This window comes from Crocuta crocuta, unplaced genomic scaffold (assembly GCF_008692635.1).
Source record: "Crocuta crocuta isolate KB4526 unplaced genomic scaffold, BGI_CrCroc_1.0 scaffold89, whole genome shotgun sequence".
Classification (NCBI taxonomy): domain Eukaryota; kingdom Metazoa; phylum Chordata; class Mammalia; order Carnivora; family Hyaenidae; genus Crocuta; species Crocuta crocuta.
Window position 1 is genome coordinate 3,737,386 of NW_027551559.1, and position 25,594 is coordinate 3,762,979.

General features: G+C 39.3%; 1 protein-coding gene across 2 annotated transcripts in view; it reads right to left on the minus strand.

Annotated features, from left to right (window-relative positions):
* The window catches only part of MARCHF6 (membrane associated ring-CH-type finger 6), a 51,816-nt gene extending 26,965 nt beyond the window's left edge, over positions 1 to 24,851 (minus strand). For both annotated transcript variants that reach the window (XR_013331409.1, XM_077749448.1), the window contains exons 1-14: positions 24,783 to 24,851; positions 21,767 to 21,910; positions 19,165 to 19,237; positions 15,177 to 15,345; positions 12,311 to 12,500; positions 10,656 to 10,717; positions 9,881 to 9,913; positions 8,742 to 8,793; positions 5,518 to 5,576; positions 4,286 to 4,366; positions 3,906 to 3,974; positions 3,752 to 3,826; positions 2,351 to 2,485; positions 253 to 372 (exon numbers count right to left, since the gene is read on the minus strand). Coding sequence is in view for 1 of the 2 variants with exons in the window: in XM_077749448.1 (XP_077605574.1) it covers positions 253 to 372; positions 2,351 to 2,485; positions 3,752 to 3,826; positions 3,906 to 3,974; positions 4,286 to 4,366; positions 5,518 to 5,576; positions 8,742 to 8,793; positions 9,881 to 9,913; positions 10,656 to 10,717; positions 12,311 to 12,500; positions 15,177 to 15,345; positions 19,165 to 19,237; positions 21,767 to 21,896 (1,248 nt within the window). In the remaining variant the exon portion in view is untranslated. The remainder of the gene's footprint in view (positions 1 to 252; positions 373 to 2,350; positions 2,486 to 3,751; positions 3,827 to 3,905; positions 3,975 to 4,285; positions 4,367 to 5,517; positions 5,577 to 8,741; positions 8,794 to 9,880; positions 9,914 to 10,655; positions 10,718 to 12,310; positions 12,501 to 15,176; positions 15,346 to 19,164; positions 19,238 to 21,766; positions 21,911 to 24,782) is intronic.
* Positions 24,852 to 25,594: the final 743 nt, after the last annotated feature.

Below are 25,594 nucleotides of genomic sequence, written 5' to 3' on the forward strand. Positions count from 1 at the left end.
GTAATTCAAAACCCCATAAAATGGCCATCAATTATACTACTAAAGAATCAGGGGATGACTGTTTTAGTCAACATTTACTTTATCAAAATAACCAACAGAACAGCTATTTGACAACTAAGTTCCACAGGCTTAGATAAACATAAATAGCTCAATATATCTACTCTACTAGTCCCTGACCGCCCCCTCCACCCCAAAAAATAATACAAAAGGGTAGCACACTTTACTTAAAAAACAATAAAACGGTGTGCTTACCACTGACAAAATAAATCTTCGGAGATGCCTATAAATGGGCAAATGGATCATTTCTTGTACTGGATTAAAATCTGGATCATTCAAATTCCTTAGAAACCATAAGACACCAGGTCGAAGTACCTGCAAATATATTCTAAATGTTATGAATACTCACCAATATCTTCAGACTCTGTAGATGAGCTAAAATATTAACAGAAAAGCTCTTAAAACTTAATAAAATGGACCCCAGAAAATTCACATGGCTTTCCTATGAAAAGAAGTTCCTAAATCAGAATCTATATGAAATAAACTATCTTGTGTTTGATGTCCATTTAATCATTCAATGAACAAATTAAGTATAATTTGTCAAGAAAGCTAAATCTCTAAGATAAAAAATAAGTATTTTTTTAAAAAACTGTCACTATAGAAGCACCTGGGTGGCTCAGTCAGTTGAGGATCAACTTCAGCTCAGCTTGGGTCATGATCTCACAGTTCGTGAGTTCAAGCCCCGCACTGGGCTCTCTGTTGTCCGCACTGAGCTCACTTTGGATCCTCTGTACCCTCCCTCTCTGCACCTCCCCCACTCACTCTCTCAAAAAAATTTTTTTAAATATTAAAACAAAATAAAACTAGAAAAATAAAAAAACTGTCACAATATATATTATGTCATCTGGTGAAAAAATTATGTTGCAATTTATCAATGTTTAACAGAAGATCTGATTTCAGTCTCACACTCCCAAGAGGAGTTAGAAACCTCTCAGCATTTTCATTTTACTGTCTACATCCTTTTTCCGTTTCTCAGTGGAAATCATCACTCCAAGAGGCTGTGGGGGATGGGGCAATGGGTGAGTGCAGGTATTGGTCTCAGGTGGTTCAAGTTCACGGAGCTACCATGTGTACCATTTCAACTGCCCAAACTCTATTTCTCCATCTTCCAAATGAGGCGGTATCTGACCTCTGACCTCTAAGGTTTCCTCGAACTTACTTTAACTAGGATTGTGTACCACAAAAAACCACCATCCCGAGAAGATGAAAACTTAAATGTAAAAGTTTATCACTTAACAGTTTACTTAAGAGGTTCTATATACAGTTTTGAATAGACTAAGTTAGTCTCAATCACTTGTTTCAAAGAAAGAATGTTAAGTTTTATTTGCAAGCAGAATTTACTGAACTTACACTATATGATTTAGGAGAACATTTTGACCTCAGCCCCCCTCCTTAATTCCTCAATCTCCCAAAGAACAAAGTACACTAAGGACAGCACTAAGCCATCCACACAGGATCGGCCGACCTCTTCCGGCGGCCCCACGTTCTCCATCACCTCTCACTGCAGGAAGCAGACTTGTCAGGTGGCTCGCTTCCTTCCCAGGGTATAAAATCAAAATGGGAATCGTGTCTGATTCTCACTATGACCTCAGCAGTCAGCACAGCATCTGGCCCCGAGGGAGTGTGTGGTAATATATGAGAGGTGAATCCACAGCAGCAAGTACACTTGACAAGTTACTCACTTTTATACTTCCCAAAGCGATAGAATGACTGTGCGTGACGTATACTCATCAAATACTGACCCTACTTTCACTCTCTTCAAATCAGGAAGGACTATATTCTAAAAAGAGGAGTAGTAAAGGTACCCATCCGGCAAGTGAACTGCAATCACAAAGGACCCTCACTGTGATTCCATATTTAAGGTACTTGATTATAAACTTTACATTTTGATCCTGCAAAACCATATCCTCTGGGTATTTCGACCACTGATTTCCTTGAATGGAGTCCAAGATAGACTCCTATCATATAAAATTCCAAGAATTTGTGTGAGAAGATAGCTACAAAAGATACCAAATAAAACTTAAAGTACTTTTAGTTTTTTCCCTCAGTCTACTCAACTTTCAAACTCATAACTATAGACACTAATAATAATAAAATTTATCAATTTTTGAGACAAATAACTAAAAACAGCTTAAAAACATAAAGCCAAACTCATCTATCAGCTATTCCCTCTTAGATTAAAATAACTGAGAAAATTAGTTAGGAAATCATAATAGCCTTTGCGGTAGGACATGTGGTTAAAACAAAGTCCTTCCTTTAAATGGACAGTGCTGGCATTTCCCTGAGAACTTACCTCTCTCAGCAACAGAATGAAGGAGGCAAAGTAGAACACATACACCATTCCCACCAGCCAGTGCAGAAACATGGTAGTACCTGGCGCTGACTGAAAGCTCAGCTCTCGATCTTTCAAGGTAGCATCAAACATTTCCTAAATCAAAACAAACAGGGGAGAGAAATCTGTACCACTTACATTTGCCAAATGAACATCTCCATCTTTCAGGAAATGACCACATCATCATGTGTGGGTTATGATGCTCTAGGACATATAGTTCTTCTGATGTCATTGTGTGATGTGACAGAAATATAACTGATACAAGATGTTATTTCAAAGATAGATAATGACACTTGAAATCTTTAAATATCAGAAGGAAGACTGATAAACCAATTGGTGAATAAGAATTACTAATGCAGGGGCACCTGGTGGCTCAGTCGGTTGAGTGTCCGACTAACTGGTTTCAGCTCAGGTCATGATCTTGTGGTTTTGTGGGTTCAAGCCCCGTGCCAGGCTCTGCACTGACAGTGCGGAGGCTGCTTGGGACTCTCGTTCTCCCCCTCTCTCTGTCCCTCCCCCACTTGCACTGTCTCTATCAAAAAATAAACTTAAAAAAAAAAAAAAAAACTTTACTAATGCTGCTACTGTGAAAGACCCATTTTTGGTTAACAATACCTTTTTTCCTTGGTTACAGGATGGCATTCATGACAAGTTTTAACAGTAAGGTATGGGTGAAGAAGAACCAAAGGCAGCTTTTCTACATACAAAGTATTTTTGAAAAGTCAAAACCTGATTATCACGGACAGCCATTAAAAATTATAATCAAGACTAAGCATCTTAGTTTAAAAAAAGAATGACCAAAGTTGAATTTACTAAACAAAGATAGTCTTATCAGATTGTTCTCTTTATGTACGTAATGTCTTGGCATTATTGTAAAATTTAGAAGGGTAAAATGGGTACAAAAATTCTTCGCTGATTAGAAAGGTTCCAGTCAAAATACTCTGACATCAAAATTTTGCAAAGCCTCAAAAAAAAAATTAGGTACTCGGGGGCGCCTGGGTAGCTCCGTCAGTTAAGCATCCGACTTCGGCTCAGGTCATGATCTCACAGTTCATGGGCTCAAACCCCGCGTCAGGCTCTGCGCTGACAGCCAGCTCAGAGCCTGGAGCCTGTTTCAGATTCTGTGTCTCCTTCTCTCTCTAACCCTCCCTTGCTCATGCTGTCTCTCTCAGAAATAAATAAAACATTTTAAAAATTTAGGTACTCAAGAAATATTAGTAATGTTAAGACTTCACAATGATACATCCTCAGAAAAAATAAGCAAATTATCATCATGTTGAGTTTCCTTTAAAAAATAATCCATTCTAAACACCTTCTTTTTTGAAGCCTTTTAGATTATATGATAATGAACAATAAACTCACCAGGGAACAGATATCCAGCCACCAGCCACAAATGAGTGGGAACACTCCAATCTCTACCACCACTAGCAAAGAGACCTTAGGTAAAAACAGAGACCATCAGTAACAGCCAAATGGGGAGAAATCATTTCCAGTTTTAACTTCTAACAGGAATTACCTTAACAACAATATAGCAGACTCCCAGCAAGCGACGAGACCTATGAAATTTAACAAGAGTTGCCAAGCCCTACAGCATCTAGTCAAGGAAAAATGGAGCATTTAAAGGTACAGTGAAACAGGTACTTATTTAGGCAACACTTACTATTATTTGACATATAATTTATTTCATACTCTATCTGCCCTCATCCTCACTACATATATCTACAGTTTTTTGTTTTTGTTTTTTAAATAGTTTATTGTCAAGTTGGTATCCGTCATATATCTACAGTTTTTACTGAGAGGACAAGAGAAGAGAAACAGTTTTGTCATTAACAGGAACAACTCTTTGGTATGAATAACAACATCACTGAACACCCACGTTTCTTAATTAAAGGATACATGACAAATTATCAGTGTTATTGCTAAAAGTATATATCCAACTATTGTTGTGATTAGACCTTCAAAATGAGACGCTTGAACCTGGAAATAAAAATAAATAAAATTTAACTTTACCATATGGCCTACGTCCCAGATTAACATTGTATGAACAATCCAAGCAGACTAAAAGTGAACTGTTATAAAACAGCTATAAAATCCCCTTTGAATGACATCTCTGCAAACCAGACTCTCCCACTATTACATATCATAAAAAGATGAGGCAAAATCAAATAACACTCTACTCAAGCAGACAAAATAAAAGCAGAGTGAATTAAATTTTACAAAATTAACAGCTGCAATACACTGGTCTCCATTCTATTCCAGCCTGAGGGGGACTCTCGAAGGGCTAAGCAATGAAAGCAGCAAGGTGCCACCCAAGCGGCCCGCCTGCCAGGTACATCTCAGCTGCCTCACCTTCTACCCCCAGGAACGACTACTGACATTTCCCTTGTTCTCCAAATCCATTTCATTTTCAACTTACAGACAGTAAAAGTGTGGACGGTGACAAATCTTTTGGGTTCCTGAATTTCAGACAGCAAGTGATGATAGTTTGGGAAGTCAAATCTATCAAAGCATTTATCTGAACCTTTCAAGTGTATAACCGTGAGGAGTAGAGCTGCAATTAAACACTGAAACACATCTCTCTGCCCTTTTAGAACACTTCAGAATTTGATCTTTCCAGATTTACATACACAAATTCAAAAGAACATTCCAGATATATCCGCTCTTCCTTGAAAGACTAGATCTTTCTGGTCTACAAAATCTGGTCTACAAAAATCTGGACTACAAAATCGTCGTAGTTGACTATCCAAATATTTATCTACCTCTAAAAACAAGATGTCAAAATTAAAACAAATTCTTTAGAAAACACTAGAGTCTATCATTCCAAAACAGACCAATCAAAAATCATCCTGTAAGGAAACTGTCCAGTGGCATGCCTTGACCCAGCCGACAGGAAGGAAGACAGTGCATCATGGAATTCAGAGCACATCTTCCTCAGCTGGCAATGTTATCTACTGTCTTGGGCCACTGTTAGTTTAAAAAAGAAAAGGAATGAGATCATGTTGGATAATTAGTCCTTTGTGTAAGGCAAATTGAGAAATGAAGAAACTCTACAACACTGTCATTTACTCAACAAATACCATATTTAGGGCAAAGTAATGAAAGTAAGTCTATAAAAGTATTATACTCACGTGTTCTTCAAATCCCAAACCAACAAGGGAGAAATGACCAATATGGTAAGGGCAAAATGCTAAAAGGGGAAGAAAAAACTCAATGAAAACTTCAAAATCAAAACAGTGAACACTCCTAGTACCAACCCACACTGAAAGGAACCAGAGCTTCTTCGAGAAATGAAAGATTCCAGAACTGGATTAAAAAATGTACTGCCTGGGGACATTCTCCATAACCGAAAAACAACAAAGATATCAAAGTCTAACAGGCTCACGGTAAAAGGACATAGGAACCATCATGAAGGTCTCACAGGCCAAAGAAAGGACAATATGAGCATCAAAGAATGACCAAACTGATGGAAACACAGTGAATGCTTCACAAATACACGAGTTCATAATACTCAAAAAGGGTAAGCCAAAAACAAAACCACAAAAGGAAAAAAATCAACACAAGAAAAAACGCTTTCATCACCCATGGAAATAGCACATCAATTCCTTACCCTGAAACCTGATAACTGAAGGGAAAGAACTGCACACCTGTCCTGCTTCTTCTGAACAAACAGGTTCAGGTTCAGGTTAACTATGATGTTACTTACGTGTTCCGGTTCAAAGGAAATACAGAGACAAAGGAGCAAGGCGGTGGACAGCATACAAGAAGCAATCAAACAAATGTAGGAGAACTGACCTAGTCTATTCAAGAAATCAATGGCAAAATAGGGTAGCAGTAGAGGAAGGGAGCAAAGAAGAATATTCTAGATCAAAAGGAACTTAAGACTTAGCAACCAAAACTAGTGTGTAGACCTTATTTTCACCCTCATTCAAACAAACCAACTGCAAAATGACATTTAAGAAGACAATCTATGAATTTTTAATATGATGGACTGTTAAAAAAAATTAAATTCTGCTAATTTAGTACAATGTGATAGACACTATGATTGAATGAAAAAATTTTCATAGTGAAACTTTTTATAGCCTCTTTTCCTCAAATCGTTCGTCACATTAAAAAAATTTTATTTTTCTTAATAAAATGTAATTTTATTTTCTTTACGGCAAAATTAACTGAACAGCACAAATTACTATGGAAGCCACGAGGGGAATTCAATCATTAAGACAAAATTTAGAGTGAATCTACAGGGATCTGGCTACCACACCTTTCTAACTAATTATATTCCATGGGTAGAAATTATTTTGAACAGGTATTCTCAACATATTTAAAATTATAAATTATTACACATTATTTTACTAATGAATTATGTGTACTATAAAGCACAAGAAATTCTTATAAGAGTTAAGAAAAAACTACATGCAGAATTTTTCCTGTTTTGTTCTCTCACCCAACTCTGACAATGACTCAAACAGACTCCGAAGAAGCACCAGAAGCACCAATTGTTAGCAATCAATTTCTATCCAATTACACAGCAACTACCAGATGAGTATCCTGAAATTAAGGTCAGTTTCTCACAGTATCATTCCCTTCTACTAGAACACAGCTGCATTGTAAGGATACAATTCTGCAACATACATGACCATAAGAGGCCAAAAATGCAGGTGGAAAATTCCAACAGAGCAACCAAAGTAGGAAAGAAATAGGAGTACGCTTAATCCCAATGACCATTCACTTTTAAGGAAAATGTACTCCTAAAAAGAGGAAAACTTCGTGCTTCACTTCAAAAGATCCTAAGTATACTATATACAGGTTTACTAAAACAACTTTTTTATAGCATAAGCTTAGAAGCCACATTGAAACAAATTTACTTAGATTTGCTTTGCATAAATGAGTGCTCCCAATTCTATAATTCATGACTTGTTTGTTTTTAACGTTTATTCATTTTATTTATTTTTTAGTAATCTCTATACCCAATGTGGGGCTCAACTCACAACTCCAGGGTTAAGAGCTGCATGCTCCTCCGACTAAGCCAGCCACATGCCCCACTATAATTCATGTTTTAAAGGTGACTTGTTCCTCCAAAGATTAATTTAGCATTAAGCTTTTCTTGCTAGAACAAAGACAAAATCTACAGATCATTTTTTCTCTTAAAGAATCAAAACAGTTTCACACTCTATGTATATACCGATTATTTTACAAAATGAAGAATGTATGCAGAATAATCTGCATTTTCACATTTCTACACCCTCCCCCCACCCCTGTGCAAAAGGAAACAAAGGACGATCTTCCTATCAATTTGCATCTTAAATAGCTACTAAAAATTAAGAATCAATGGAACTTTTTCAAGATAATTTTGTTTCAACAAGATACCTTTAAATTTATTTTGTTCTTCCATAGATAATATTCAGAAATAATTTTTTTGGTCTCATTCTCAAATCTACGTATTCAATGTCTTTTTTACAATACTTCAACACTTTCCATTGAAGACAACTGCTTTCTGAGTCACAATGTGGTCGCCAACCCAAAGCAAATAACTGGGAATTCAGTGCAAGAACTTTGGGAAATCTATACTGCTGCTCCTCAGCAGAATTAAGGGGTAACTCACATGCAGAAAGAAGCAATTTCTCAAAGATCAGCCCTATCGAGAGATATGTAGTGGGAGGTATCTCTATGAGACACAAATCACAGCTCAATCTAACAGTCTGATTCTAACACACCCTTGAGAGATGCAGGAATAGCATCTTTCTCAAAGTAGAAAAACCTGTGAATTCTGTCTCCTCGCCCCCATCCTCCTTTCCCTAATTACTCCCAACAGGAGGGACTCATGTGCGGTCACAAAACTCTCACAGCTGCAGCTATCAAAGTGTCTGAAAGTGACTTTGCATTTACTGAAATTTGGTTCTAAGGAAATTCACACTTGGGAAAGGTTCACTCTTCTCCTCAAGCCTATACCCATCTCTGGTGACAGCTCCCAAGCCAGGGTCCCTGGGAACGCCTCGGATAGGACTGTGACAGAGGAAACAAGATCTTCTGCCCAAGGAGAGAACACACAGATAGTCACCACAAAACTGGCTCCAGAGTCAGGATGATGCATATTCTCAACTCAGTCTAAAATCAACTTCTATAAAAAGAGATGGAAATGCCCTCAAAGAAGCAGAGATGGTAGGTAACTACAGTCAATGTCGCTTAGGAAAGAAAAGGTACCTGTACACCTGGGGCCTTCCAATCCAGGACAACTAACTAAAACCATTTCATACATCCCTGTGTTTAAAAACAAACACAAAACCCGTAACAAGGATACAAAAAAAAACTAAACTCCTATCGTATTACCATAAATAACAGCATAAACACCACTTACCAAAAACAAGAATGAAGAGTGTGTTTAAAGACACCACCCAGAAGACATGCTCCTAAAAGAGAAGAGCGTTAGCAAGACATCCAATTCTTACTGTGCGTCTAACCCGACTATTGCCCTTAGACAGGAATTTTCACTCTATATGTGAAGATTTCATTTCAGAAGTTATGTGCAACTTATTTTTCATTACATAGCTCAGAAAATTAAGCCTAATAAAACTCAAGTTCATAATGTTACATGTAGGGAAAAAACTCAATCTATAAACATTTCCTTTTCAGAAATAAGCCACTACAAATGACACATTCTCATAAATAACGCCCAGATTTCATTTAAATCAAAAGACACTGAAAATTTCCAACTAGAGGAAAACTGAAAATCACATTAATTCTGAACTTTTTATCGATGTAAACTGCACGGTGCTTTCCACTGTCCATTTTGTTCTCACGGCTTCTGCAAGGTCATCTGATGTTCCTTGGTTCCCTTTTCCCCCCCCCGACACCCCGGTTTTCTCAGCGGGGCTCTTAGAACTCTCGTTCCCACCAGCCACTCATCCACTCCCAGTACGCATTACGTGCTGCCACCCCCAAGACCGCCTGGCATGACTGCTCCACATGCAGCTGAAGTCATCTCACTACTCAAAAATCCCAAGTGATTTCGTATTACAGAACCTGGAAAGAGCATCACTTCTCCTTTAAAGAACTATTCCTCACCTCTGACTTGTACCCTTTACCAGGAAGGTAAAGAAGATAGGTGAGGTCCGGCAAACAGTGGAAACCTAACAGGAAAACGGGCCTCTCACTGGAAACACTGCAAAGCTCCTCTATTTTTACCAGTTTAAAAGACTCCCCCCACCCAAAGAAAGATCAAGTTCTTCCTAACTACAATCTGTATTTCATTTTGTCTTCTAAAAATCGAGTAATCAACAATTACCTTTTTAAATACTATTACCTTTGTTATCTGCCAATATTTCAATACACAATACAAGCCTTTCTTCAACATATCAAGTAATCAAAAGGCACAGGGCATGCTGACCTTTAGTATAAAAAGCCAGCACATAATACTGTAAATTTGAAATTGCTGAGTCATTAAGATCAACAATTAAATCACAACTCTATTATTAAAAAAATATTAATTTTACTTACTAGAAAAACTAGTGATCCATCAAGTCCTAGCATCTAAAATAAATAACAATATGCATAAATTAAAGATGCAACAGGATTTGTTTTTCTATTTATAAAAAAGGCTCAATTTCAATCATCTGTAAACATAATTCTTATCTGCTACTTTCTAAAACAGCTTATCATTTTCAGAGAGTAAAAAACTTACTCGAGTTATATCTGGGCCTCCTTCTATTCCACATCTTATGATTATAAAATCAAAACAATTCTATCTTGAATTTAATTCTTACATTAGCTATGGAGCCAGTCAACGTTTCAGGACCTATTAACTTGCAGTATCAGAATAATATTTCATTTAAATTTTTCCTTTCTTCAAAAGTCCACAATGTGTTTGTATTAAAGGCCAGAAAATAGAAAAATAGTCAGTATTAGATTATAGTTTTAATATTTTTACCCACAAACATCACTTTTCTCTAGAAATTAAAGTTCTACTGCAGTTTCCATCAAATGCTAACTACAAGTGTATACATATAAACATTCCCAACTTTAAAACAGTTTCAGGTTAAAACACTAGAATGCAGGGCACCTGGGTACCTCAGTCAGTTAAGCTTCCGACTCTTGATTTTAGCTCAGATCATGATCTTACAGTTCATCAATTCGAGCCCTGCACTGGGCTCTGTGTTGACAGTGAGGAGCCTGCTTGGGGTTTTCTCTTTCCACCCCTGCCTTGTGCTCTTTCTCAAATAAAAAAATTAATTAAAAACAACAACACTAGATAGAATGCATGAAAGAATCTTACTCTTTCCCACGTAAGTTCTTCTGCAGCTCGGTCCCACTCTAAAGCATTCCAGTTCATGTCATCTGGAAATATAATTGTAATTTAAAGATTACTGATGGAACCTGAACCATAAATAATAAAACACATTCTTTTAATTTGGTTTGTTATAAACTACTGATGAGAAGCTGAACCACATTACTTGCTTGTTAAGAACACATTATATATAATACACACACACACGTAAATGTAACACATACATAGGTGATTCTAGATTGTGGTTAAGTGTTAGAAAGGAAATAAATAGGATTATGTGAAAGAGAGGAACTAAACAAGAACTAATCTGGCAAATTTGAGAAGAATGAGGAAGGCAGGGGACAAGAATTCTTCAGGGGAGAAGGGTGATAGAAGATAGAATACGAAAGGCAGACTAAGATCAGATCATACAAGAGGGGAAGGTAACACTGGATTGTGTTTTATTTGTTAGTATAATGGAAAAACCACTACAAGAATTTAAAGGCGGATGAGCACTACGAGCACTACGAACACTACGTGGAGCAAGAGCCCAAGGAAGGAGCTACTTAGGAACTACGGGGTTAGACCGAGAGAAGGAAACGGTGGCCGCACCAGGGTAGCAGCAGCAGGGCCGCATTCTCAGAGCCTCTGAACACACACTCGCCTCTCCCCATGAAGGCCCCTTGCTCCCATTACACAACTGGCTCCTCATCCTTCAGGTCTCAGCTCAGCTACCACCTACTCTGCGCTACCCAGACCATCTATTTACAAAAGGTCTCTCCCAGCAGCAACCTCAGAGCAACCCGCACATTTATCACAATGTGTAATGAGGTATTCCTGCCTCTTCGCTCAGACCAGAAGTTCCATGAAGGCAGGGACCAGTGCCTAGCATCCAGGAGGCACTTTGTATCAGTGATGTCAAGTGGGCCCAGAGACAGTATGGTGCTTGACAGGAAGACTCTGGGGCAAGAGGGGGAAATGGAGGTGGTGAGCTAGTAACAGCTGACTGGCAGGCACGGTCTTGGATTTTCCTTAACTTTCTAGAGTTACAAACTACTAGAAAATAAGAGAAATGGTCCCCTTAATGGCATCTGGCCTGCAGTGTACACTTCAACTGAGCTGTGCTGACTTCATAGAAACGGAAGGGAATAGGTAAATCTGTATCAAATCCCTTAAAAAAAAACTAGGATCTATTACAACTTACAAATAACTTCTTCCTACTCATTCTGTAAAAGTCCTCTGTAAAGTAGGACTTTGGAACACAAAATGTGGGGCTCCTGGGTGGCTCAGTCGGTAGAGCGTCCCACTTCAGCTCAGGCCATGATCTCATGGCTTGTGAATGTGAGCCCCCCATCAGGCTCGCTGCTGTCAACACAGAGCCTGCTTGGGATCCTCCGTCTCCCTCTCTCTACCCCTCTCCAGCTTGCACTCTCCCATAAATAAACATTAAATACATAAATACATAAATAAAACACAAAATGCACCCTGCTTCACAGAAAAAGAAAAATTACACATATGTGTATCCAGAAATGCAAGTTTGCCAGAACAGAGTAAAAACAGGTTAGAAATACAACTCCGAGACCATGAACTTCTGAACACTCTAGGCCTTCTCCGCGGAACTCATGGTCACGAAGGACGCGGAAGGAGAGGCCGGCGGGCGTTACCCTGGGCCCCGTTGTTGGCGTCGGCGGCATCTTCCCCGCCCGCGTCTTCCTCCTCCTCGTTGTCCTCCTCCTCCTCTTCTGCCTGATCGTCCTGGGCATCGGGGTTTTCGCCCACCACCGCGTTCTCGGCCGGTGGGTTGGCAGGCTGCTCAGGGGCCACATTCTCAGCACCATTTCCTCCCGCTGGAGCCTAAAATGACAGAGAGCCCAGAAATGTAGCTAACGTGTCTCAGTTTTACTCTATTTCCAAATCGCACTCTTCTTGCTAAAAAAATAAAACTAACACACACTGTTAAAACTCCAAAAAACACCTCTCAAAGACATCTCTTCTGTAAGTATTTGATTGTGGTCCAACTCCGTATATGAGAGCGTAAGTTCCTGTCACAGTGTGTATACTCCTTCAGTATACTTTAGGGATTTCACAAAGCAGTACAGAAAATGGATTAACAAAGCTGGCTAGCTATTCTGAATGTATGATTCCATAGTCCTTCTTTACCTTAAAAAAAATTTTTTAAGGACCAAACTTTAACATTTCAAGCACATTCCAAATGAGTTACTAGTGTGGTTAAAGAAGCTTCTACTCACGCCAGCAGAGCAAGAATTGAGAATCTGGAGTTAAAGCAATATTCTCTTTGTACACATAAAAGCAGTACAATAAAACATATCACAAAGTGAAAAAACGGAGGCGTTCAGCAGAGTGAAAATAAGCAGCAGGCTGACGGTCTTAACAACAGGAGAGAGAAACCCCTGGAGCTCACAGTCTCAGGAAACAGAGCTGCCTCAGCCACAGAGATCCAGACCGGAGTTCTCATTTACTGTAACTAGTGAAAGGCAAACTCCAGCAGAACCAGGGCTAGATTCCCCATGACTGCAGTCCAACCCTGCGACAAGAGAGCGCTGGGCACTTCTCTGGGAGGCGGAGCAAGGAGGAGCCGCGAGACTCAACCAGGGATTCTGACCCAGGCCGGCATCCCTGCACCTGCGCTCTGAGCTCCTCAGGCAAGACAACCCGGTTACTCCTACGCCAGTGTCTCCGCAGTCTGCTCCTCTGTATGAACACGGGTCTCAGCCACTGTCCAGCAAGATCCTGGAAAGGTCTGAGGACACCCTTGCACCCAGCTTCAACCTCTGCCTGGAGACTAAGGGGTTGAGAGGATTCCTTCACAGAATCATCTCAATGTCTTCCACACAGTCTTCATCAAGGCTCCTCGGGGGAAGCCCAGAAAGTTCTTGTGGAACCTGGGCCTGGGGAGCCGTTATTAGGATGACCTCTGGCTCCTCAGCCACCATCTCATTTGGGGATGACTTTATTTGATCATTCTGGACTTCTCTATCTCTTGGTGTCTTTGTGTGCCCTTCCAACTCCATTCTTTAGCTCTGGGAAGAGAGAACTCAGATTCTCCTGGAGGGCGGCAGGGCAGTGGGGGCAGCTCATGAGGAGACTCAAACCCCACAACCAACTCGGGGAAAGAGCTGCAATTCTTTACTGCCTTCACGGACTACCTCAGGGATGAAAACAGATTCACTTACGTACCTATTTGTTTACACCCGTACAGATACAGAACTTAATCCTCAGTTATCAGTTAAAGACTTGAGGAAAAGGTTTCTTATTCTTGCTCAGTAGGTGAACCTATCCACAGGGACTCTTGTCAGTTCCTGTATGCGTTTTCTTCTGGCTCTTTCAAAGTTCTGCTACCGACCAAATGCAAAGACACAGCTACAGTCAAGGAAAACACTGAACTCCCATGGAGTCAATGAAGATTCTAAACAAACTGCATTAAATGCTTCAAAATAGGAGGTACAACCCTAAACATATTAATACTACCTAAGAAATGCCTTTACTTTCTAGTCTCACATTTTGTGTTTGCGATTTGCTAAGGAAAAGTTACACTGTTAACTCTGTAGAGAAAAAAGTATGACAGAATTTGGGGGTTCCTGGGTGGCTCAGTCAGCTGAGCATCCGACTTTGGCTCAGGTCATGATCTCACAGCTCGTGGGTTCAAGCCCCACGTCGGGCTTTACGCTCACTGCGCAGAGCCTGCTTGGGATTCTTTGTCCTCGTTCTCTGCTCCTCCCCCACTCCTGCACACTTTCTCTCAAAAATAAATGAACATTTAAAAACTTAAAAAAAAAAAAGTATGGCAGACTTTGATGACATCAAGCTACACACTGACAGAGCAGAAAGTCCTTAAATGAAAAGTTGTTAATTATCACTCTGAGTATCTTAGAGTCAACTTTTCATAATAAAATTGTATGAAATATACACAGATTTCCAACGGAAAGTAGTTAATATTTTGACATAACTTTTCAGCAACCAACGCACCAAAAATTATTTACCTTATCCTCTTTCTCTTAACACTTCTAGCAAATGCTCCTGTATCTAACGTTAAGCATGGCATATCTCATCAAGAAACACTGAAAATGCATGAGACTGTTAACAGTGTTCCAATTTTTCTACTTTTGGTGATGTTGCTACGGGGAGCAGAAAACACAGGCATCTTACATAACAAGAGACTGATGCACCAAGGAGGTATGGAGCCTCCTCAGAGCCAGGCAACATGTCAGCTTCACATCCAGAAGTATGTGTGGTAACTTCCAGGCCAGTGTTAAGCACTAAATCCAGGCAAAGGGAACACAAGTGCTCTTCAGTACACCCTTAACATTGTTCCCAATCTCACCAGAAAATTAAGAGGCAAAGTAAAAGTAGCCTTCTTTTGATTTTTTACATCTCCCTTAATCTTCTCCCAAACCTTTTCACTGCCCTGCTTCCCAATGTCAGACACAGGAGTCAAGGGTTTAGGTCTCAGAAGGCGACAGTAATTCCCAGGTCCCACTTAAATAGAATCACCGGGGTCGGAGGAGTTACCTCGTTGTGGTGGTGCCCAGCAGCATTGAAGGGCGGGGCGGCGTGCTCCAACCAAATCGGGGCTCCACCGTGGACTATCTGCTCTCGCAACCACACGAGGCTGATGAATGCGCACAGCGTGCATGTCACCACGAAACAACCCTGCAAACAATCCGCCAATAAATTGTCCCTATTAAAAAAAAATTATAGAGAATTACTCCAAAGAACACTTAAAATTAAGAAACTAAAAGTAACAACATTTCATTTTACACTAAAATGTCAGAAACAATGCCCAGAAAAAGAAGTCATCATTTTCTGGGTGAAAATCAGTCTCTCAGAATTATTTCTGAGAATGGTGAAATTCTAGCTATCTTATAAGCTGGCCAAAGGTATTTATTCCTACATTTCTATTATATGTGTTTTTATTATAAAAAGCAAAAAAATGTAAGAAGTACACAGAAATTAGCGACCTGGCCTCTCTATGAACATGGCTTAAAAACAGGCAGGCAAAAAGCAAAAAACCAAAAGCAGCCAAACACGTGAGAAAGACCAAGTATGTACATGTAATTTACTAGAGGTGAGTGACTGCACAATGTCCAAGAGAGGCTGAGCATACTGGCTATGCAGTGTGTAAGACAAAGAAGTCTGTAACACACTTTAGGCAAGGGTCACCGAGAAAGCAGATTAAATTTTGATGCCACTGCAAATAGACCAAAAGTATATTGGTAGTTCCTCAACAAATACAGAAAGACAAATTACGATTCCTTTACAGTCGTACATGAAAATACATTACCATAGCACCAAAGGCCTCTTTGTTCTTTCCCTTTCTGAAGGGGCTTGTCCTTCCCTAGTCTATGTCTGATCTCAGAATGATTCAAGGATAACTCAAGAATCTTGGTGGCCTTAGGAAAATCTTCCATCAGAATGGAATGACTTTCTTCCTCCAAGGAAAGTCTGGGGAAGGGTCCTTTTGAGAGATCTCACCCTATAAGCTCCAAACTTAAAGAACTTATGTGGCCCACAGATATTATCTGGAATATATCCTAATCGAAACAGGAATCCTAACCGCTCCTGAGCTAAGGAACCCTTCAGATTATTCAAACTTTGATAGTTTGGGACTAAAATACCCCCTTCTCTACTCTGTGCTTGTCAACAGCAATAAGAATAACAACTGTTTGATATCAATTTTAAACAGTAACAAACCCTTTGTAGAGTTCTTTTCCCTCATACCTAGAATCTGGGCTGGTTCCATGAACTGCCTGGACCAAGGAGAGGCTGCCTGAGTTTAGAGCCTGAAGAAACCTGCGAGCTGCCACACTCACCCTTTTAGAATGCTGCCCTGCGGCCACCACAGAGAGAAGCCCCGCCGCTGGCTTTCTGCAAGATGAGAGGCCACGTGGAAGAGAACTGCAACACCCCAGACAGAGCCACCTCAGACCATCCAACCCCAGGGAGACACAGGAGTAACGGAGGCAAGCCCAAGAGATGAGCTGACCAGCCGAGCCCAGCTCAAACTGCTGGCCCCCGGAATTACAAGCAAATAAAATTACTGTTGTTTTAGGCTAGTAAGTTTTGGGGACAGTATGTTTTAAAGTAGCAATTAACTAACATGTTGGTCCTAGAGATGATCTGGACAACTGAGCTACAGAATATGTAAGGAGTGGCTACAATACTAAGAAATTTAAAATAAATTATAGAAATAAAATGAATGAAATATCATTCATTTAAAAAAAATGCAGTTTAGTTAAAACTGCTTTCAGGAAAACTGGCTTAGCTCTTCAAACTGTAAAAGGCAGCACGGAATTATAAAACCAAACCATATTCACAATTTCTTTGGACTATCCCCCCATCCACGCTTTCGGTGTTCTTCCTGCTAATCAGAAGTCTCTTGAAGGCAATTCTGGTGGCTCACTCACCAATCAGGTTGGAAAGAAAAGGGGAGCCTGCCAAGCAACAGCTCTGGCCTTTGGTGATAATTCTGCTGTAACATTAACAGTACTGAAAATTCACCTGGAGTTTTTACATATAGATGTGAATTTAACCTTTGAATAGCCTCCCCAAATCCTTGAGGCATGATCTTCCTGACTTTACAGTTGAAAAAACAGGTTCAGAAAGGTCCAGGGATTTACCCAGGGTCACCAAAAAACTTCCAGATACAGAAACTGTATTCCAATACTAGGATTCCTTCTGTTACAACCAACTACCTCTTTGTATCACCTAAGTGATCACACTTGCCAAACAACCAGCTTGTTCAATGGTTCTACCAGTAAGAAGTAAAGGTAGTAGGTAAGTGAAGTATTACACTTTGTCTGGCACTTTCACTGACATGGCTTCCATAAACACAGCCAAAGCCTACCAATTTAGGCTTTGGTAGTAAATGTTGATTTAGCCATTTAAAACAGAAACCATCAGAGAAATAATTTATCTCTGCTTCATTAAACTGCCCAGATAGGAACTCAATTCAACTTTTCTAACAACTGAGATACTGACTGGCCGCTACTATGCACACTCATAACTACAATGGTTTACAGAATTTTAGTCCTAACTCAATGGAATAAGTCTACCCTATGTGAAATGGTTCTTTCATTAGTTTATACGTATTAAAATAAAATTTCCATCCCTCTTAGCAGTCACCACTTGCTTTTTTCTGACCTCCCTCACTACTTCCAATATGCATCTTGCTTTGTACACAATTCCTAACTGAAAGTCAGAGGTGAACTATGTCACATCCACAAATGACAGCCAAGCCATTTAAGACAGACTTTCTAAACTGCTATACTAAGACCATGTCTGGATCGCTGAGATAAAAGTTGGATGTCCAGAAATGGGATCACTATCCTGTTGGTTTCTACTGCATCATTCATTTCACAAAAGGCCTGTATTTTTACACAAAGGGTTATCTTCTTAAACTAGTTCCAAATTTTGAAGTGTGTTAAATTACTGCTTCCCTTTTCTGTCATGGCCACAGCAAGTAGTGCCCTATTTCAAGGCCTACTTCTAAAAATTACTTTATCAAAGCTGTTCTTCAGTAATGAAAACAAAAAACAATTCTAATGTAAAAAAGGTTCAAGTTGAAAACCTTTTCTGAAAACCTATTATTTCCTATACTGCCAAAGAAAGAGACATAAATGAAGTAACTTCCCTGTTCAATCCAAAAAGGTATAATCAGCAGTAGAAAAACCAAGTCATAGACACAACTAATGTTTCTAAATACTTAGAAACATGATTAAAAGTAATGACGCAAAAGCATGAAACTTCAGAGAACTCCTTCATTTCCTTCCCAGTGGACATACAGTACACCCTCTGGCTCCCCTCTATTGCCAGGTGGCTTATTTTTATGGTAATATGCTCTGAATACTTTTGTTCACAGGAGGGTTTGATACTGTTCTTTGTTCTTACTGACATAGGGATCAAGAATTTAAGGTCAATTGGGTACAAAAGATTTAGCAAATATAGGTGCAATCTTTGGCAGGCTTAATTCTCTAATGATCTTGATATAGTTAATCATTTATAGCATTTCTAATTCTGATATCAGTAATAAAAACACATGTCTTTCCCCAAAAAACACAATTACAATGCTTAATGTCAAATTAAGATACAGTAAAACAATGACCACGAACAAGTTTTTTTAGAGTCCATATTCTAAATATCACCAAGACACATTCTAAAACTAAATTTGTATTCAAATGACTATGTTGTTAAAAATGCATGTTTAAATGAACTCTCAGGATAGGAACACAGCAGCATAGATCTCACACTGCACGAGGCTATTTAAGAGGTGCCCCCCCATTACAAAACAGTCCTTTAAAACATATCTCTTTAAATAAACATGTACGTGCGTCAGCCACTTCTACTGTAACTATAACTGTCCAACTAAGACACATAAATTGCTATTGATTTGTCCTTGGAACAGAAGGAATTTTCCAATTGTAAGAAACATCCATGTGTGCAGGTAAACAAGCACTGTCTGTGCGATGAGCCCTCCGGCGTCCCCAGGTCCAGTACTCACGTGGACAGCATGTCTAGCGGCAGTGTCAGCAGTGAGCTCACGGAGCCAGTAAACAAGCACTTGTAGATACGGCCTGCCAGAAAGGGCAAGACGGCATACAGTTACAACGCTCATCATGAGCTCAAGGCCTCAATTAAACAGAGTAAAGTGAAAGCCACTGAAATATTTAGTCTTTGCAAGGCTGTCTCACAACACTACAGTAAAACAACCCAACACGGTTAAGTATAAAAATAGTGACAGTGAGAAGTAAACATTACACACTAATGTTGAAAGCTCAGATTGTCTACAGACCGACTTGTTTCTTCTGAATGAGCTCTGATGTTTGAAAAGGAAAAAATCGACAGTAAAAACCTCCAAAATACAATATGGAGAATTTTTTTGTACCAAGAATTCTAAAATTCATGGAATCTGCTCATGAATATAAAAGGTTTCAGTTCTAAGGGTATATAATTTGAAATTAAGAGGACTTTTCAGAAGAGTAAATGCTCTAATAACATGAATAGCAAACTAATAATCAATTTTTAAAAAACGGACTCGAAGATGTGGCCATGAAGGGAAAAAAAGATAAAGTGTGGGTGAATACACAGTCATCCCCTTATCCTCTTACTCAGAAAAGCGACCCACGAGGAAACAGCTGAGATTTTCCTTCTAACCAGAACATGTGTATTAGTTTAAGCACTCCCTCTGGCCTTGTATCAAAATTTTCAGTGACTTCAATGGCTGTTTTCAAAAGCCAAATCAAAACGAAAAGGTAGGAGAAGATTTCTGTAATAGAAATGACTTACATTCCTTTACAAAATATTCAAAGCAAGTATGGTTGTAACAAAGTAAAACTGAAAACAGACAATGTCTGTAGAAAATGGATTCATACATTACAGGCATCCTCAGTACGGAGTGCTGTGCACTCATCAAAAGATAAGGTAGCTCGGTGCGCCTGGTTGGCTCAGTTGGTTAAGCATCCAACTTCAGCTTGGGTCATGATCTCGAAATTCGTGAGTGCGAGCCCCATGTCAGGCTCTGTGCCGATACACAGATTTGTCAAAATCTGAAGTCTCTGCTGTCTTCTGGCATTCAAAGCTGATTTTAAGTCTAACGCCAGTCTGATTTTCATTACTTTGTAGGATAATCTGAAAATGGATTCTCTATCATCCTATTCATCTCTGGAAAACTTAAGAATGTCTAGGTTTGTGAGTCTGTCCTTTATCAGAATCAAAGGTCTCTCTTTCAGTCGAAAAGATGCTGGTCATTTCCTCATGTCCATTATCTCTTTCACCTTTCCAAAGTACTTACTGACGGATACTGAAACAAGTGGACATAGCCTTTACCTCCTGATTTTTCCCCTCATACTTGCAACTTCTTGTCTCTTTGAGTTCTGTTCTAAAGAACTCCTTGCTCAATCTCCTAGCTCACCACTTCACTCTTCGACAATACCTATTCCGCTACTTGATATATCCCCAAAGATTTTCATCTTCATAAATGATCAAGTGTATTTTATTCTAAAGAGAAACGAGGATGTTAACATATGCTTATTTAAAAATCTCATTTGCATTTAACTCCAAAGAATCATATCTGCACACTCTGGTACCATATACTATCTAACCTTCTGCATGTCTTTAAAAACAAAAAACAGGGGCGCCTGGGTGGCTCAGTCGGTTAAGCGTCCGACTTCGGCTCAGGTCATGATCTCATGGTTCGTGGGTTCGAGCCCCGCGTCGGGCTCTGTGCTGACAGCTCAGAGCTGGAGCCTGCTTCAGATTCTGTATCTCCCTCTTCCTCTGACCCTCCCCTGCTCATGCTGTCGCTGTCTTTCTCTCTCCCCTCCCCCCAGAAATAAAAAAAATAATTAAAAAAATAAAAATAAAAACAAATTAAAAAAAAAAAAAAACAGAGGTGCCTAGGTGGCTCAGTTGGTTAAGTGTCAGATTTCTGCTTGGGTTCTGATTCCATGGTTCGCATGCTTGAGCCCTGTATCGGGCTCACTGCTGTGAGCACAGAGCCCGCTTCAGACTCTGTTCCCCTCTCTCTCTGCCTCACTCCCAGGTGTGCATGCATGCATGTGCACGCACATGCTCTCTCTCAAAAATGAGTAAACATTTAAATAAACAAGCAAGCAAAAACACAAAAGGGATCAACTAAGGGTTAGTACACCAACCTCCAGAAAACCTCCTATATCCTGAAAGATAACCCTCCCAATTATTCAGGACTATTATAATAGATACATGAATTGCCTTTTAAAAGAGGAAGAGAATCTCAAAATAAACCATCTTCTGCAATCCTTGAAATTTCTAATATACTTTAGAGAATAAAAATCAATGTCCTTCCAATTATAATTTGCATTTGCTTTTTCAATTCTTTCATGAACCTTCATTACTGGCCTCTGTATGCTGTGTTTTTCTTTCTCACATTCATTCGACAAAATGATCTGCTGGTAACAGTTCTTAATTTAGGTGTATGTTTTCTAAGGGAGGCTTTCCTAATACATGAAATTATAGTATCAAATAATTAAATACCATTTGAACACAAATACGATATAACTACTTTGGAATATTAAATAGTGACGTAAACTTCAAACTACTCCAACCACGGAGAAATGGAGACTCACATGCTGTAAGAGGAACAACTCCCAACCACGCAAAGGCCACAAGTGTATAATGAAACCAGTATCGTATTGCAGTGCCAATACTTGTAACCAGTCCGGCAAATATGTCTTGGATTGGAAGCCGTGAAGGCATATCTGGAGAATAAACTAGAAAAGAAAAAAAAGTACATATAATTTCATGAAAATTTAAAAATAGTTTAATTCATAAATATAAAATAGGCATGTGGTGCTAGCTTAACTTTCAACCTTCGTATTGTACTTATGTTTTCCTATTAAAAGAGGGAATCAAACAGTTACAATACCACATTTACCCAGAAGTCATCTGAGAGCAAATCACGTGTGTGTAGAAGCCAACAAAAATGCTCTGTGCAGGAAAAAAGATTCAAGAGAAGTTCACATTCCCTCAGTCACTACCATGAACTTCATGCATAGTTAATTTATACATATTTCAGCATTCAAATGATGTAATTATCTGGTTTCCCAAATTAAAGATCAGATAAAGCAAACAGGAGCAAAAAGTGAAGCTGTTGACATGTTAAAGAAAACCCTCCTAAGGCAAAACCACAATAAGATATCACCTTATACCTGTCAAATGACTAGTATGAAGAAGACAATAGTAAGTGTTGGCGAGAATGCGGAAAAAAAGGAACCCTTGTGCACTGCTGGTGTAAGAACGTAAACTGGTGCAGCCACTGTGGAAAATAGTATGGAGGTTCCTCAAAATATTAAAAATATATAGCATCATACAATCCAGTAATTCCACTACTGGGTATTCACCCAAGGAAAACAAAATCATTAACTCAAAAAGATATACGCATCTTTGTATTTACTGCAGCATGACTTACAATAGCCAAGATATGGAAGCAACCCAAGTGTCCACTGATAGATGAATGGATAAAGAAAAAAATACTACACACACACACACACACACACACACACACACACACACGTACACACAATGGAGTATTACTCAGCCATGAAAAATAAGATCCTGTCCTTTGCAACAGCATAGATGGACCTAGAAAGTATGCTAAGTGAAATAAGTCAGTAAGTAAAATACAAGTACTGTATGATTTTACTTATATGTGGAATCTAAAAACCAAAACAAATGAATAAACAAAAAACCAGTAACAGACCCAAACCCCCTTTGGTGGTTGCCAAAGGGGGAGGTGGGCAAAATGGGTGAAGGAGAGTGGGAGGTACAGCTTGTAGTTATGGAATAAGTCATGGGGATGAGAGGTACGGCACAGGGAGTGGAGTCAGTGGTACAATAACAGCACTGCATGGAGAAAGACAGGTAGCTACACTTGCAGTGAGCACAACATGACAGACCGAGTTGTGGAATCACTATGTTGTACACATCAGAACTAATTTAACACTGTGTTCTCAACTATACTTTAATTTAAAAAAAGGAAAAAAGAACCCTCCTCCCAACTACAAGCCTGAAACACAGCACTCAAAAAGTACAATCTGTAGTAAAGTCATTTCACGTGCAAGCAAACAGCCCGCTGATGTTAAGCAATCGCCTCTTCCCAATTTCAGCACAATAACTAATATCCCAAAGAGTAAATTCAGATCTCCCCATCTCTCTATAAAATGTGGTTCAACACAGAGAAAGGTTTTGCCATGTTTTAGAAAGATCTCCTTTTTATTTTTCCTAAATGTTTATTTTTGAGAGAGAGAGAGAGGTGAACAGAGAGAGAGGGAAACAGAGAACCCAAAGCAGGCATCAGGCTCTGTGCTGTCTGCACAGAGCCGAACACAGGGCTTGATCTCACAAAGTGCAAGATCATGACCTGGGCAGGGGCGCCTGGGTGGCTTAGTCGGTTAAGCGTCCGACTTTTGCTTAGGTCATGATCTTGCGGTTCGTGGGTTCGAGCCCCGCGTCAGGCTCTATGCTGACTGCCAGCTCAGAGCCTGGAGCCTGTTTCAGTCTGTGACTCCCTCTCTCTCTGACCCTCCCCTGCTCACGCTGTCTCTCTCTCTCTCCTAGAAACAAATAAAACATAAAAAAAAAAAAATCATGACCTGGGCCAAAATTAAGTTGAACGTCCAACCAACTGAGCCACCCAGATGCCCCCGAAGTTGTTTTTAAAAGGAATCCTTACTGTTTAGAGATACATACTAAAATATGTACCAGTGAATTATAAATGAGATTTGCTTTAAAAAGGATAGAGAGGTGGGGGACAAGAACACAGGTAAAAAATATCATGTAAAGGCCAGGCCATGATCTGGAAATCAGTCAGACTAAGAGATGGGGGGGAGGGGGCATGCCTTATTATACCTTTTTTTATGTATTTGAATTTGTCCATAATAAAAAATTAAAAAATAAAGAAAAAAGGAATATCCCACAAATTACATCACTCTTTCTCACATACACATGCATTTGTGTGTTAAAAGCTGACATGTAGTTTTATTTATTTTTTTTTTAAATAGTTTATTGTCAAATTAGTTTCCACATAACCCTCAGTGCTCATCCCCACAAGTGTCCTCCTCCATGCCCATCCCCCCTCCCCCCACATCCATCAGTCCTCAGTTTTTGTCAGCATTCAAGAGTCTCTCATGGTCTGCCTCTCTCCCTTTCCCCCACCATTTCCCCACTTCTTCTCCCCCTTGTTCCTCCGTCAAGTTCCTCCTAATCTTCCTATACGTGCAAACATGATATTTGTCCTTCTCTGCCTACTGATGTGTAGTTTTAAAAAATATCTTCCGGGGCACTTGGTTGGCTCAGTCAGTTAAGCATCTGACTTTGGCTCAGGTCATGATCTCACGGCTTATGAGTCTGAGACCCGCATTGGGCTCTGTGCTGACAGCTCGGAGCCTGGAGCCTGCTTTGGATTCTGTGTCTCCCTCTCTCTCTGCCTCTCCCTTGCTCATGCTGTGTCTCTCAAAAATAAACAAACATTAAAAGAAAACATTTTTAAAAATATTTCCCAAAATCTTACAGCAATACTTTATTAAACACCTTTATGTGATCAGTATAACCCCAAAATGCAATGCAAGCTTCTAAAAAACTTACTTGGTGTGAAAGCGAATCTGTGCTTGCATAGTTCACAGTATTCTTTTCGACTGTGTTTCAGCCACTGAACTAAGCTGCAATAAAAAATACATTAATAGGCATAGTATTTACAGCAAAGAAACTTGAAGTTTCACTGAAAACCAATATTATGTTTTATTTAAATTTTCTATATCATAGAGCTTTTACAATTCTGACAGGTTCATATTTGTAATATTTTTTAGCTTTTTATAACTCAATGCTTTCTGGCAGTCCAAAACTATAACAGATAAAAACAGTATGTATTTCTATTATTAAAAAAGTTCAATGAACTAAATTGTAATCTCCTCAAAGTTAGCCTTGAATATAAAAGAATCTCCAAGCATCAATATCAGTTCTAATACTGGTCTGGTAATACTGTTACCTGGGTAGCTAGGTCTGAATCCCGGCTGTCACTAAGTAGTTGGCTGAGTGACCAAGAACAAGTTACTTAACCTTTTCATGCTGGTTGTCTCATCTGCATAATAATAAAAATATATTCCACCTCCTGGTTCTGAGGATTAAATGAACTATGTACAAGCACTGAGCACTACCTGGCACAAAGCACTGCATAAATGTAAGCTATTGTCACAACAAGCAGAATCAGAAAACCTGAACATTTCCAAAGAACAAATAAGCTCTATGTGGTAGAAATAAACAGGTACTCACACACACCTGGAAAACAATACCAAAATGACAGGGAATGGTAATTACGAATATAGGTAATTTCCAAATTTTCAGAAATTTTTAAAAAATAATCACAGAGAAAGTTCACTGAAACAATCCCTTTTTTATAT